Raw genomic sequence first — 15655 nt, forward strand, 5'->3', positions numbered from 1 at the left:
GTGCAGGAGGCAATGGGGGTCAGTGCTTAATGAGCTGGGGCCTGATGAAACAAGTTACAGTTATGAATAATGAAAACAGGAGTAAAACAAGAAGGAGAACATGAAATAACTGTAAGCGGTTGAGTCGAGAAATAGAGAGGTGGAGGCGGGGAGGAAGCAGGAAGGGGAGGGCAGTTGAAGACCAAACACACCTGAGGGAAAACGAGGGGGAAGAGGTTAAACTCTGACATATGTTATTAAAAGCAGGGCGAAGAGAAGACCCGGAGACAACAGGAGATGGAGGTGGGCAAAATGAGCGGATGGAGGGAAGTAATCAGAGGTTTGAAAACAGAAAAGTCACTCCTTGGAGAATGGAAAACGAGGAGCGGGGATGGTGGAGAAAAGCAAAGGATGACATATTTTGGTGAAATCAGGGCCTGGAGAGATAAGAGATATTTGCGAAAGAAGGGGTGGGATGATGGAGCGTGGCTGGGGAGAAGGAGAGAAGAAAACATTAAAGAGAGAGAAATTCAACATAGAAAGACAGAGCAGTGACACTGGATGAGCTCTCTGCTGCAAGTGCTGAGGTAAGGAGGAGGAGGGCGATAGGGGTAGAAATTGACCAAAGAGGGTTTTATGGGGTTAGAGGGGAAATGGAGAGAGAAGGAGTGGATCGACAAGAGGAAGATAGAGCTGAGCTGAGCTGAGCTGAGCGGAAAGGGGTGGGTGGGGGTTAAATGCTGACAAATACATAAGAAGAAAGAGAGAGTAAGAGCAAATTAAAGAAGTACATAATAAACCACAGAGTGAAGAAAATAGACAAAGGGGAATCGAAGGACAAAAAAAAAAGGGAGACAACTCTTTCGTGGAGGGGCGGGGGGAGTCAGGGAAACAGACTGAAAGCACATTTTGAGAATTGCGCCTTCATTGAATTTTGAACTGTAATGGCTTGGCAAAACAATCCTGCCTGTATGCCAATAAACCTCCAGTGAATTAGGCAGGGAATGAGAGTGACAGAGGGGGGGGAGGACGGAGGGAGAAAGAGGGCGACGGACAGAGAGGGAGACTGAATTAAGGAGGGAAGGAGAGAATCAGAGTTATAAACAGACACACACGATATCTAAAGACGGGAAATGGAGAAAGAGAGGAACATACAACAGAGAGAAAGAGAGCAGAAGAAATACTGACAAGGCAGAAGCTGGAAGAGGAATGGAACAAAAGATAGACAGTGAGAGATTTGAGTAGAAATTGACCCAGAGACCTGCATGAGGCCATCTATAATGTAGAGGACATTACTAGAAATGTGGCAGAGAGGGAGAAAAAAGAGAGAGAGCATGTAATGCAAAGATACACAGCATCACTAAGCGATCACAAGCATTTATTAGCCCTGCAGTAGAGAAAAGCTAAAAAAGGGGGGGTGGGGGGTGGTTGTGAAAAGCAAGAGGGTTAAAAAGCAAGCACTGCGTATAGGCAACCCGTTGCTGGCAGTATGTTATATTAACAATGACAGAAGCAGAGTGGAGTCTAAGGAATCCACTACACAAGCACACACACACACAGACCCAAACACACACACAGTCACGCACACACACACACACACGCAGAGCTGCAGTGACCATGCTGGGACATTAGCGATGACATTGAGACCCAGACTAAACCGAGCCAACGGAGAGCAGAGCCCGTGGCCGGGGAAGACATGCAGCAAAAGGGGATGGACGGGTGGACTGAGGGAGTCAAAGATAGCCATACAGAGATGGAGGTGAGCAGGAAGGCAGCAGAGGAGAGTGAGCTTGTCTCCAGGCAAAGAAAACGCAGGAGGGGAGGCAGAGGGGGAAGGAGGGAGCGGAGGAAGCATGAGAACACGGAGATGAAAAATTTAACAGGTGGATCATGGGGTCAAAGAGGTGGTTTAAGGAGATACAAAATGATAAAGGAAGTGTTGAGGGAAAGAAAACAAGTTAAGAGGAGCAAGGGAAGTGAGACTGGAAGTTTGAAGGAAGTAAGGAAAGGAAGGGAAGATCGAGCAAGGCAGTGTGATAGGAGAGGGAGCAGGCATACAATATGAAGGGATAAAACACACCAGAGGTACAAGCCAAAACCACAAGTCATTCTGCTCAATAATGAATCAATGTGAATTTTAAATGTAGGGCGAGTTTTGTCAAAATATCAGGTAACAACTCTATAAAGATATATAGAGAGACGGTAACTAGAGTGAAGTTAAAACAAGGTAGAGAGTGAAGAAAAACTACTGACATTAGGATATGTCTGGATCAAAAGGGAATCATGAATTAGAGAAGGTGATATTCACGTTGACAGTCTCTCATTGCTGACTCACGTTGTGCAGCCAAACATAGTTCAAACTCACCGACCTATTACTTTAAATCTAGTGGACATCACAGAGTTTCCAAAGAACTAAGTTTAGTTACATTTTGGGGAAATGTGTGTAAAAGCCATGAATATTTGACTCAGTGATCATTTACATTATCTTCAGTGAAGAACTGGAACAAGCTGATATACGTGATACTGTTGGACAGTGTGGAAGGGGAAAACTGTAAGGTTGTTAACTTCTTTTTTCATTTTGCACATTATCTTCGACGACAACCCGCCGGCAAATCAGATTGACTCGTGTTTTTTTGTTGTACCGTTGAACTCTTTATGCCTTTGCAGATGGGAGGGGGGAGAGAAGAACAGAGGGATAGAGGAGAGAGGGGAGAGAGAGATGTGGAGGGACAGAGGGAGAGACGAAGAAGGAAGGAAAAAGCTGGGAAGCCACCTGTCAGAAAGGGGGCCCCCCAATGATACTCGCAGCACTTCCTCCCCTTTCCTCCCCCCTTTCCCCCCTCCCTCCCCCCTGTCTCACCTGCGCCTCGTTCTCCTTCAGCAGCCTGCGCGTGCGTGCCCCCCCAGGGTCGTCGGTCACGTTCAGGATCACCACGCTCTTCTTCTCCCAGCCGATGAACGAACCGTCCGTCAGGCCCTCCACCACAGACAGGAAGTCCTGGTAGCCATGGTGACGCGTGGACACCACGGAAAAGGCTGTCCAGTCATACTCCTCGAGCACCTCAAAGATGACCTCTAATTGGAGGGCAGTAGAGGAGCTGAACTGGAGAAAGATGGAACCTGATTCCTGATTTGGGAAAAAGAGCAGCCGATTTGGTTTAAAATCTCACTGTAAAAGTACATCCTCTGTAGTTGTACTGTGTCTAAAATGCAGCAACAATACAGTGAGAAAGTAACAGACAGCATTTTGACTACAAAGAACTACAACTCTCCAGACTGCTCCATCTTTATGCACAACAACATCGTGGCATCACGGGGCTTGAAGTTTTTATGGAGCAACACCACTCGTGCAGCCGCAGGGCTGAAACAACTAGGATTGTTGCATGAATTCTCCTATGACGTCCAGAAGGGAGTGTTTCTAAAAAGTCTGTTCAGGGGATGGGAGGGGGTGAGGACTAGGCGAGGGTACATCTTCAAAGGAAGTTCATCAAAGTGCTACAATTTAATTCCTCAAGTGTAAATGGTTAAAACAAGTTATTTGTAAGCTCAAACGCAATGTTTTTTGATTCTTTTCTCCCCCTCTTTGGTGGTGAAAAGCATGTGACACTAGTTTCTCTGGTGCATACACACTTGCACACAAATGTACAGTACACAAACACTCTCTTATTCATTCATGCACACACACACGTCTGCTCATTGCCTCCCTTCCAGGAACATCAGAGGCAGAGCGACAGCCCCAGTTGGTGCCATTTACAGATCAAACACTGCAGAGTTTCAGCAGATCAGCGACCCTGACCTTCAGCTTCCCCTCCGTCCCACCGGCACTTCCCCAAACCTTTTCTTCACAGAGAGGATGCGCAACATTGTGACATTGTAAGTTGTTATGGCAATCTAAGCAGCTCTCCCTTTATACTTCATTCATAGTGCTGTCAATCCATACTGCTTCAGTATACAGCACACACCTAATTATATGTATCATACATCTGGGACATCTGCCCCCTTGTATTTCTCTGATTCTCTCCTCTCTCTGTCTTACACACATTCACACACACCATCTCACACACACCCTCACACACTCTCTCATACACCCTCTCACACACCCACTCACACACACAAGCTGCAATCACTTCCCCCTCACTCTCCCACCCCAACCCCAACCCCCCTCCTCCTACCTGTGGCATCCTCCCCAGCCCCGCTCCCCCTCCTACAGCCACTATGGGCAGTCCTGTTTGCGCAGAGACAAACTCCAGCATGGGGGCCAAAGGACCCCAGGCCGTGCGAGGTGGCCTCTCCTCTTCATAAACCAGACCCTGCAGGGGCCGCGCCGCCAGCAGCTCACACAGCTGGGACAGCACCGTCTTAGGACTACTGTCATTCACCTGGGAAATAAAGATAGACAGGGATAAATACAGAGGGAATTGACCAACTAGTGGAGTGTGTCTTGGCTTAGTGTTATTGATATGGAAAATGTCTGTAGTATGCATGAGATGTCTGGCTAACACTACAAGCTGCCAGACGCCCGCTCATTCAGCAGGGCCCACACAACAGCAGCAGTTGCTGCCCATTCAGCTCAAATATTGGAAGTGAGTATGAATAATGGATGGTCATTGTTATTCCCTTCCTTCAAGTAAGGCTGAATGAGCAGTAGGTAGAGGAGACAGTGTCCAACCTGTAGCCAGATGACGTTAGCAGAGCCCCACTGGGTGACTACGCTCTCCCCCAGGGAGCCGTATACCCGGCCAAAGCCGGGGTAGAGCACCCTTCCCCCAGGCCCCGCCACCGCCGCCTCTGCCTGCACAGTAGCACCGGCGTGGATCACGGCGATGTTGAAGTTCATCATGGCCCCTGCATCACGCTCCCGCGGGCTGGGCCGGAGCAGGAGGTGGGGGGAGGCGTCCACCAGACCTGCCCACTCTGCCAGGACCAATAGGAGAGAGAGAGTAGGTATGGCGACCATGGCAACCTGCCGAGGGGGGGAGGCAGATATATATCGCACTAAGAGAGGGTGCCTGAAAGAAAGAGAGAGAGGAGTAGAAGAAGAAGAAGAAGGTGAAGAAGAAGAAGAAGAAGAAGAAGCAAGAGAAGAGAGAAGCGATTAAGTTAGACTCAGGTGTTTTATTTTTTCAGTCATGTCCAGTACAGAGGACATCAAATCAAGAGAGAAGAGGACAGAAGACGGAGGTGTAGACAGAGAGAGTGTGAAGGAGAGAGAGAGAGAAAGACAGAAACTGATCAGAGATTGCATACAGGCTAGACGGGGTAATGAATTCTGAATCCAATCATTGGGTAATAAAAGTTAGCTTTGGCTGGAGAAAAATACTGGACAAGGAGTACGGAATGCAGAGGGAAAACAATAGAGGGAAGAAAAGCAAGACACAGAGAAGATGAAATGGGCGCTATTTAGGCTGCAGGCTGAGAAGGAACAATATGAGGAAAAATAGAAACTGGCCGTTGGAGGGAAGCAGGTTGAGAGGGAGAGAGAGTTAATAGCAGACTGAGACAAAGATGGGGGCGGAGGTGGTTATTGTGCTGCATGAATGATAACAACAATTAAGATCACTGTAAACACACTCGGCCTCACACAGCTGCATCCAAGCACAGACACATGCATCCAGTGTTTGAATGCGCACACACACTCGCAAGATAAATGCATTGCTACACTATGCCCGTAGAGCAGCTTAATGATAGAGAGATATGAGGGTTAATGCAGCACGCACAAACATACACACACACTCACACAAACAACCATACGGAGAGATAATGACTACCTGGGAGATAGCAGGGTTAATATGTGAGCCGCACAGACACACAAAAACACAGCACATCATTTTCAATTTACTTCTGGTGCCAACTGCCCTCCCTCCCTTTCTCCATTTCCGTCTCACTTTCTCCCCGCTCCGTCTCGTGCTCTGTCTTTTCATATTCCCCATCTCTTCTCCCAATTTTCATGGCTTCAGGAACCAAACACAATTGCATTGATTAACAGAGGCCTGTTGACATAATATTCCCTCTAAAGTCACTCTCCCCTTCTGCGCCTCTATTTCCCCCTTTCCTCCTCTCTATGTTTCTCGCTCAGTCTTCATCCGACTCTCCTCTCTTTGTCACAGTCTGCCGATTCTTTGACCCTGATCAGTCTTTTGGATGGAAAAAGAAAGTGGCAGAGAAAAGAAGAGAGAGGGTGAAGAAAGAAAGCTGTGTGAGATGAATAGAAAAGAAAGGTACTGTAAATACAGGGCATGTGACTTATGGTCGACTGGTGGATTGAAGGACGGATGCCGGGTGGAAAAGTAGGAGACAAGGAGAAAGGGAGAGGACGAAGCAGGGTGGGATGGTGGGAGGTGGCGTAAAATATGTGACAAGAGTAGCAGGAAAGGAAATATTGATTACTGGGATGTGTATACGTGTTCGGCCTAAACAAATACACTGCCAAACCTCCTGTTTTGAGTGACAGGGCTGTGGACATGCGTGTGTATGTGTGGTGCGGAGCTACAGAAAAAGAAAAGCAGAGAAAGACGGTGGAATGAGATGGAATGAGAGGGCGAATGAGGGAGGTAGATAGATAGGGGTTAGAAAAAGAGATGGGGGTATGGAGAGATAGGGAGAGACAGACCTGTTAGTAGGAGAGAGGGAAAAGGAGAATGTAATAATGAATGGGGAGAGGGAGAAAAACCAGGCTTTGTTGTTGTTTTTTGTTTTCTTCAAGGCGAGGAAGATGTGGCAGGAAAGAATGGGAAGGACACGGCGACAGAGAGAAAATGAGAGAGTCTGAGACGAAGCTGCAGGAATACGGTACATCATATCATTTGGTGGAGCTGTATTCTACGGTGCTGAGCCATTAACTGTTAGGCCTGTCACTGTACTGCACTGCTCAACCAGCGTGTGCCATTCCATCACATTGAGCCTCGTTGGGAGTGCGAACACGGTGTATTACTATATACAGTAGCCACTTTCCCTGCAGAGTGAATCGAACGTGCGTCCGCAACATCTCGCCGAGGCGCGCGACAATAACGCAAATTATAATCAATTCCTCATCTAAATATATCTTACTATATAGTTCATTATGTGCTCCAGTTCTGCAAACTGAATCATGAAAAGCGAGCAGTAAGGGGGCTCGCAGCGAGCAAACACACACTGAAACACACACACATGCACAGAGAAGAGAAAGGAGAGCGAGAAAGAGATGAAGATTATCGTTTCATTTGATTTGCTACCGTAAATGAATCTTTTGTTAAATGCAAATGTTCTCCTTTTAGTATATTTTCCTCCCCTTCTACCTTTTAAAACGACCTCTTTCCGGTCTTCAGAGCTGCTTCTAATTCAGTAGAGTGTATAATGCATGTATATTTGGAAAGGCGCTGCCTACAACACAGGAAATGTTACAATTGGGACCATTTAGTCAAAAAAGCGTAACAAGGTTACCAATCACCTTCTTACTGAGATGTGATCAGTCATTTATTATACTTGTGCTTTATTAGACAACGCTGGCGAGACAGCCTACCTATGAACAGTTTCTTATGTTTTATTCCTCTTTCTTTTCATTGCTACGGACCCCCTTGTGAGTCTGAAATTAAGTTTGAATTAAAAGATAGGAGCCTTGCCAGGATCTGACCATTGCATGATACTGTATCATTTGAAAGACAATATGTAAATTTGTTTGTTATTTGGGACGTATCAGGATTGTGTTCCTCACCAGGATGATAAATATTATAATATATTCTTTTCTTGAATGTGACTGCACTGACTACAAAAGAAAGAAGGATGGAATTGAAAACCTTTCAAATTTCATAAGACTACTTTCTTTGATGATTCTTTTAGACTTTAAAACTTTGAATTCGCCTAAGTACACGCACCTTCAATCATCATTTACCGGCTAAATCATTATATTATATCAGCGCTTGCACTGAAGTATTTGTATTGTATATTGTTGATCTCTCAATTTGTCAATCACTGTAATAAGCAGCTTACTGTATCTACAGTATAATTATTCTTTCCCGCTGAGCCAGTTTAGTTTGTCTTTCTAAACAAAGAAAGTGACATTTACAGCACCACAGAAGCTGGCGTACATGCCTGCGACTGTTAGAGGCAAACTAAAAACACCTTCAGGAATATTTACAGGGTACTTAAGAGCAGGAATATTCTCAGGCTGACAGAGACAGCTAATCAAGATGATGAGAGAGAAAACATTCACACGGCCAAGCCAGTCTCCTCTTTCTCTTCCAAAATTGCCAGTACTCTGCAATCAAAATACATCTCATCATATCTCTGCTTAAACATTTCTTCTACACAGCATCATGTGCCCACTCCAATTGATTTCCTATAGGAATTGATGGTGACTCGGGTGCAGCTTTTTTTTTTTTGCAACAACTTCTTCAAAAATATCAAAACAGGTTTGCAGTTTTGTGTCGCTGAAGGCAAATCAACTACTTTGACGGTATATCCTTCTATAGAGGATTAAAGTGAAGCCTGTGTTATTCCCCGCAAACACCAAAGAGACAAAAAACTTGTATAGCCTCTAAACACAAAATGAAAAATTGATTCTCGGTGTCAGTGTGATGGTAGGAAAACAATCACAATGTTTTCAAGTATCAGATCCCCTCCTTCTCCTTAACTGTGCATTCTACAGCTGCAGCGAGCGCCCGCGGTGAGTCTGGAAGAGCGAGTCGCAAGAGAGGAGGGGAGGGAGCCGCTCGGGGTGGAAGTCGGCTTCTGGCGTGCATGCCTCCCTGAGCCCCTCTCCCACTGAACTCCAGTGGAGGCAGCGTGCCAGGCCTGGTGCTGCATCCGATCTGCTGGGGAAATGTGAATGGGGAAGGAGTCTTTGGAGTCTGGAGTGTGTGGAGTTGTGGAAGTGCAGTGTTCAGCGTTGTGTTTTGCCCACATCGGGGCTCTGCTGCTTCATTCCAGTCTGTCATGCAGAGTAATGGACCTGCTCCCTGCTGCCTATGGCACAGGCTGCACTGAATCAGCTCAGGCAGTTCTCCACAGCCAATAACAAAACATCTGAAATATGCAGGCTAATATATAATCTACTGTACACCATTAGAAGAAATTGCAGCATCTCTGTGAGTCACTGTAAGTGCCTAGAATAAAAAAAAAACCCTCCCCTGAAGATGAAGACTCCATTTTTCCTTCTTTCTTTTTTTTTCCACTTGTCCACATTTAAGACTGCAGTGGGCTCAAGAACACTGCTGCATGTAGTCTCTATAATTTCCTCGGGTCCATAGCTGTACTATAGTAAAAGATAAGATAAAGTGCCAACACAGTGTGATGCCCACAGTGTGCATATATGTGAGTGTATCAATGTCTCTCTGTGTGTGAGTGTGTCGTGTGGGGGAGCGGAGGAATGAAGAGAAGAGTGCAGCTGGAGCTCAATGCTCCTCGTGTTAATTGGCCCATACTTCAATCACAGCCACTGGAGTGTGTCCTCTCTGACGGAACATATCCTCTCTCCCTCTCTTTTTGCCTCCCCCAATTTCTCTCTCTCTCTCTCTCTCTGTCCTGCTGCACTTGGTCACCCACTCATCCACTCGCTCACACACTCTGACTTGACACACTCCCTCACTCAGTCTGTCTCCCTCACTCAGTCACTCGATTTGGTCACTCGTTCATTCACGCTTTCATTCATTGAGTCACTCCGTTGCCTCACTTTCACCAACTCCTCGTCAACTCCTCGCCTGTTTCTCCCTCCTCAGCCCTCTCCCTATTCTTTCCTTCCACACACGTCTTTGTCCTGTACTTCTTTCACTCTCTACTTCCTCCCCTCCCTCACTTCCTCTCTCCTCTCATCTCTCTTTCTCTCTCTTTGATCCCTGTCGAGCAGAAGAGCCACCAGGCAGGCGAGCGGCTCTTGTTCCCATTGTGCATAGTGTGCAGAGTGATCGGCGAGCAGCGCAGCGTGCAGCAGCAGGGCGTATAGTACTGTGTGTTTTTACTGCATGGCCGTAAACAGCAGTAGTAAAGCCTGCTGCTGCTGCTGCCTCCCTTGGACTTGATAGCCGTGGCTATCATAAGCCATTCTGGTGACAGAGTCGGAGCCATCTATCAAACCATCGTGACACCAGAGCCTCAGAGGGAAAAGCAACACACAGTATTTGTAAATTACACATGCCACAGGCCGATAACCAGATCAGAGCTGGTTGCTTTCAACCATTTTTTAAAGCGGAACAGTTAAAGTCGAGGGGCTAGCTGATACGGAATATGAAAAATGAATTGTGGCAAACCGAAGACATGCAGAGCGCACAACTATCCAAAGGCTCTTCTTTCTGTTAACAAATAAATAACCTGCAAATGCAAAAAAAACTATTCCATATGAACTGTACTGTTACAGGAGAGAGGATGTGAAATCTACACCGGCTCTGCATGACACTCGCTTATAGCTGATAGTCTCCATTTGTCCTTTCTGTATTTTGTAACCTTTTACAAGAGCTAAATGAAACAGTCACCTTGACATCTCGCTTTGATGTTTCTCCACAGCAGAAAGGCATTTCATTTCTGACATTTCAAGTCCCCATAATTTCCATGTGGTCGTACAAAACGCGCCTGACTGGGGTTCAGAGTATCCTGCCTTTAATTCAAATATTTCTTCACGGGCTCGGATTAAACGCTTCTGCCAAGAGACAGTGTCAATTAATTGGACTTCACTTCCGTACATTCAGGAGATAAATTTCATTACTTGAATGGGAGGACACTCCTTGTTTCTCTTCCCTCTATGGATTGATGGAAATGAGATGAAGCTGACCCCGGACCCCGCCACAGTGTAGCACTGACAATTCTCTGACCTCATTTTTTAACAAAAAAGAAAATGTCTTATTGCCACTTCCCGCTGTGGTTTCTGGCACAACAGACATGAAAAGCAGTGACTGGAAATCACATCCATTACAGATGATTATGATGAAATATTTGACATTACCACATCCCATTTGTCTAACTCATAACATTCAGCTCTGGGTATATAATTACCTGGAATTACCTAGTAGAGAATGTGTTTAATTTTGCTTTAATAAAACCTTACACATGTCTAGTAATTGCACGAATATAAACTCCAGAAACCTGAGAGAAAAATCAGCTGATAGAAATAAAGGCCTGTCAGTTGTTTCGTTTTGTTTTGTAACGCAGCCTGGGCATCTTGAATTATTCACTTTGTGTGTGTGTGTGTGTGTGTGTGTGTTATCTTCCAAGCCCCTGTCATTCATTTAATCCTCAGGACATTGCAAGCTCACACACTCGCACTTTATTTTTATAGAGTTATACAGTCTGCATAAACAACATCAATTTGTGAATGAACGATGCACGGAAATATTTCAATGGTGTCTCTATTTTATCCTCTCGCTCCTGTACACACACACACACACACACACACACACACACACACACACACACACACACACACACACACATCCATTCAGAGAACATCAGCTACAAATGGTTTACTACCCTCATGAGTGTTCAGACATAAATATCAGCGAGGTCAGATGCTTTCACGTGGAAAGACCAGTGTCTGGGGATCTTGCATCAGGAATTCACATGACAGAGTGTCGGGTATTATTTCAATAAGCCTAACTGGCATATCCTAAGTCGGCTTGAATGAATGAAAATGGTTTTGTAAGGAAACTTCATAGTTTGTGTGCCCACTGCCAATGCTTGTATAACATAAGTGCTTGCTTTAAGGCTGGCCAAGGAGCAAGAATATTTCATTTTCCCACCTCTACACCTGACATCTAATAGAGTGAGGAGCAGAGGTCTGCGGCGCTACTCTCTGGCCACCCCCCTCTTCTCCCGGGTTGACTATAATACCACATAATTTACTGGGTTTAATGTACATATAAATTGTTTTCTGTAGTTGCTTTTCTTCTCAAATCCTCTGTCAAGATGTCCTTACGACGCACGACCTGGGGGGATTATCTTATTATGTTTGTTTTAAAGGGAATCATTTCTCTCTGCTCAACCTTTTTGCGGGAATCCAGACACTCTGAGGGCTTTGTGTTTGGGGAAAATAGCTTCAGTATCACAGCGCTATCAAATGCAATCCAATCATCTAAGAATAAACATGCATTCATGCTGTGCATTTACATAATGCACTGTACATTCATGAATGAAATACTTGCCTGATTGGTGTTTTTTTTTCTTTAAAGGAGCATTGAGATTGAAATCAGGAACAAATTGGATGACAGATTTTCAGAAGATGTGATGAGACAGGCAAAATAAGTCTGAGAGTATTCAGAATTTAGGGGGATCATGTTACCGCACAGGAAAAATACTGCGTTTTTTTAACAATAATATAAATTAATTATTTTTCTCATTCCAATCTGGAGCCAGTTGTCGCAAAACGGCACAGCGTTGCTCCACTCTGCTTGCACCAGCGCTTCCATTAATTCCCTCATTGATTGGCCAGACACTGGGATCACCTAGCCAGATCTAAATCAGTCACTAATTAAAAGAGCAAGATGAAAAGCAGCCGACACTGCAGCCCTTCAGGACCTGTAAGGTGAAACATTCAGTAACAACTATAAACTAGGAAGCTGCTCAAGACTCTCAGCAGAAACAAGCACCTAGCTCTGCATAGTAACGATACACAATCTTATTCTGAAGATAAACGGATTAAACTGGTGTGGGAAACCTTCGCTGATAATGTCTTTGTGCAAGGTCACGCACAAGCAGATGTGTATGTACAGACTTTACATGTATGGATGAATGTGTACAGACACTCACACACGTCACATCTACAGATACACACAAACCTTTAACACCCGTCTGAATAAGAGAAACAGTTAGCTAGTCTCTTACGCGCCACATGTTGCTAAAGTCAAGCTGGATTTCGTCTGCTTAAAATCTAACGCTGCAATGTCAAAATGTTGTGTACAGGTTTGAGCTGCGTTCACAGCACATCTGGCTCTGCCCCCGCTCATAAGCAAAGGTGTTAGAAACACTTCTGTCAGCCTATCCTATAAACGTTGGTGGATCAGTTCAGCTCAGGAAATGCACTCCCATGCAGACAGAAGCCCAACAGGGGAGAGGAATTGGAGGATTGAGACCAGGGAGGGTTTTTTTATTTTTTTTTATGAAGCCTCAGATGATTCTCAGGAGTAAAAGGTGGTGAGAGGTTAGTGAAGGAAATGTCAGAACCCCACAGTGTTGTCTTCACACAGACACATCCAGCTGCCCAGTAATGCTGTGATGTTTGCTTCGCAGCAACAAATATAAAATATCTGTCTTCTCCTGTTTTTTTATTATTTTCTCAAAGTCTCGACACATGAAGCCCCAGTATCTCATCAAAGAGGTGTTCACTAGTCTGAGATGGCCCCAGCTCTTTATGGCGGTTTCGCATCATATTGTACGGAACGTAATTATGAGTAGCCGGGAGGGAAAAGCTGCTCATGTCATGAGATATCAGAACATTTTTTGACAGCCATGATTTTATACTTGAAGAAAAGACTACACAAGTGTAAAAAATAAAAAACAATGGCTGCAAAGCCAAAATCACTGGCAGTTACATCTGAATAAAATACTGTTGATTCTGCCAAGTAGAAATAAGCTATGCTAGAGCCCCACCGATACTGGATTTTTGGGGCTGATTCTGATACCAATATTAGGGAGTAAAAAATTCCCAATATCAATATATCGACCAATATCCTTACACACACAGAAGATATACATGAACACACATTTTTTGCATTGATTCCTCAAATGTGGTTATCAAACCCTTGTGACAAAAGTATACATACATCAGCGTACTCAAACATTAAACTTCACCGGGAATTTGGTAATTATAAATTACTCCAAGCATCTTTTTCTGCATCACGTTCTGTACACGTTTTTATATTGCATATATATTTGACAATATATTTGCGGATAGCCTGAGAAATCTGTGAATGGCCAATATCTGCCGATGAGCTACGGTGGTGTTGATGTTGTTCCTAGAACGACATAATGAATGTTGCTCCAGGACCGTCATTTAAACTTACAAATCAGTGAGGAAAACCACATCTGGAGCCAGCTGTTGTGGTTGAGTGGGTTCAGCATAGGTCTCACTTAGAGAAGTGGGGGTCACATCCTGCCTGAAGCATATTTTTATATTGTAAATGTATTATTTTTACACTCAGTTATGTTATTTTCCATTTATTTCCATCTTTCTGTCGCTCTTTGGTCAGATTTAGGGAACTAAAATACGTAATGTTACGGTAATAAAAATATTTGAGTTACCATACAGCCTTTCACAATATGAACCACATAGGTGTCATCTACACTGAGGGCATGCCTCCTTTACTTTTTGTAATGAGCAGTTTTGTCCTCACCACTTTTTAAAAGCTTAATTAGTACAAATCCTACTTAAAATAACTTGCACCAAGAAATGTTGAATAGCAAATGAGATTTGATACATTTTGATGTGTCATCTACTGTGACCTCATACAGACCTCATTACATTTCCTAAAATTATAGAAGACATAAAATATGTAGAAGACTGTTATGAAGGGTTTTTTTTGTTTTCCTCCGAGCCCTATACGTCCATCACACTGCTTCTCAACACAAATGTACATGTTTGGAAGAATAACTTCTCCTATGTGTGTATTTTTCAGTCTTTTCCCCCCCGAGTCACAAAAACATAATTGGTCAGTTGTAATGAACATTAATTACGATGTTCCAGACACAACACCAACATGGCAGTATCAGATTGTGCATACACTGATTGTTTGCCTCTGGTTTACTTGTCATTGTACTACTAGATACATGTAGCACAAAAAATATAACTACCTTAGGCTTTATTTAATTTATTTAGTGTTGCTAGCCGTCTTGGAATAAAGTGTGAATGCTTCAAAGTTGGAATGGCGCAAGGTTTTCCCGTTCCTCCCACTCCCACTCCGTGACTTACAGACTATTGTATGACAGGAACTGTAATCAGCAGTCTTAATATTTGGGTATAGATCTCACAGAGCATCCAGTGCCAACAATTGATCTTCGTGCTATTTCCCCTCACTGCTTAGTCCAAAACGTGTGAATGAGTGCCTCTATTTCCCAAAAGCCGAAGCCTTTGATAGAGAATATGCCACAGTTAACACAGAGCAGAACACATAACAATCAACTCGATGAGCCTGATCAGCACCAGACCAAGGCCAGGGTCATTTATTGCCTCATTGGAAAAAATCAGATTGAAATTGCTATTATATAATTGAAAAGAGAGCATTCACTCCTAATCACCTTTCAGGAGGTAGACTAAAGAAGGCTTCGATGTGAAAAAATGTGCAATTTGAATAATGAAACCGCACAACCTGAATTGAGAACAAATTAATCCGCACCCTGAGTCTTAATACCTGCATACCAAGCGTATTGTACATTTCATTCTTCTCAGTGTCAAAAACCAGGAGAGGTGTCAAATCACAAGGCCGGTTTTAGAAGCTGGAGCTATTTACATGCAGAGATGAGAGCACATTAAAACAAGCCCAGGAACATCAAACTATCTTCATCAGAGGCTTTCTTCCATCTCTGCGCTGACGCTCCCTCTTCCATCCTTGTCTTCCCCACCTTGTTGTACTGTAGATAACGTGCTGTGCAAATTCCATTCAGGTGCAAACGCGCATATTTGCATTTGTAACAGCTGTATAGTCGGCACCTGTTTATGAAGGAATTCCACATTCAAACTTGAAAGAATATAGAGCAAAGCTATTTTTATATAAAGTGATAA

The 15655-nt window shown here is 44.2% G+C and overlaps 2 protein-coding genes across 5 annotated transcripts in view; one reads left to right on the forward strand and one right to left on the reverse strand.

The window, feature by feature from the left end:
• grin2db (glutamate receptor, ionotropic, N-methyl D-aspartate 2D, b) overlaps window positions 1–15655 on the reverse strand; it is a 53275-nt gene that overhangs the window by 31937 nt on the left and 5683 nt on the right. Inside the window, exons 2-4 of one of the 2 annotated variants that reach the window (XM_084357671.1) lie at window positions 4649–4893; window positions 4152–4358; window positions 2840–3106 (exon numbers count right to left, since the gene is read on the reverse strand). In XM_084357671.1, coding sequence (XP_084213797.1) covers window positions 2840–3106; window positions 4152–4358; window positions 4649–4819 — 645 coding nt within the window. In that variant the 5' untranslated portion in view covers window positions 4820–4893. Of the gene's footprint in view, window positions 1–2839; window positions 3107–4151; window positions 4359–4648; window positions 4989–15655 lie in introns of both variants that reach the window. The other variant, XM_084357670.1, reaches the window with a different exon arrangement.
• The window catches only part of pitpnc1b (phosphatidylinositol transfer protein cytoplasmic 1b), a 55647-nt gene that overhangs the window by 1907 nt on the left and 38085 nt on the right, over window positions 1–15655 (forward strand). Inside the window, exons 2-4 of one of the 3 annotated variants that reach the window (XM_084357681.1) lie at window positions 3691–3852; window positions 6056–6197; window positions 6683–6768. The gene's annotated coding sequence lies outside the window, so the exon portion shown is untranslated. The remainder of the gene's footprint in view (window positions 1–3690; window positions 3853–6055; window positions 6198–6682; window positions 6769–15655) is intronic. The other 2 variants (XM_084357682.1, XM_084357683.1) reach the window with 2 other exon arrangements.

The sequence above is a fragment of the Pagrus pagrus genome, assembly GCF_965226575.1.
Source record: "Pagrus pagrus genome assembly, chromosome: 7".
In the NCBI taxonomy this organism is placed as follows: Eukaryota; Metazoa; Chordata; class Actinopteri; order Spariformes; family Sparidae; genus Pagrus; species Pagrus pagrus.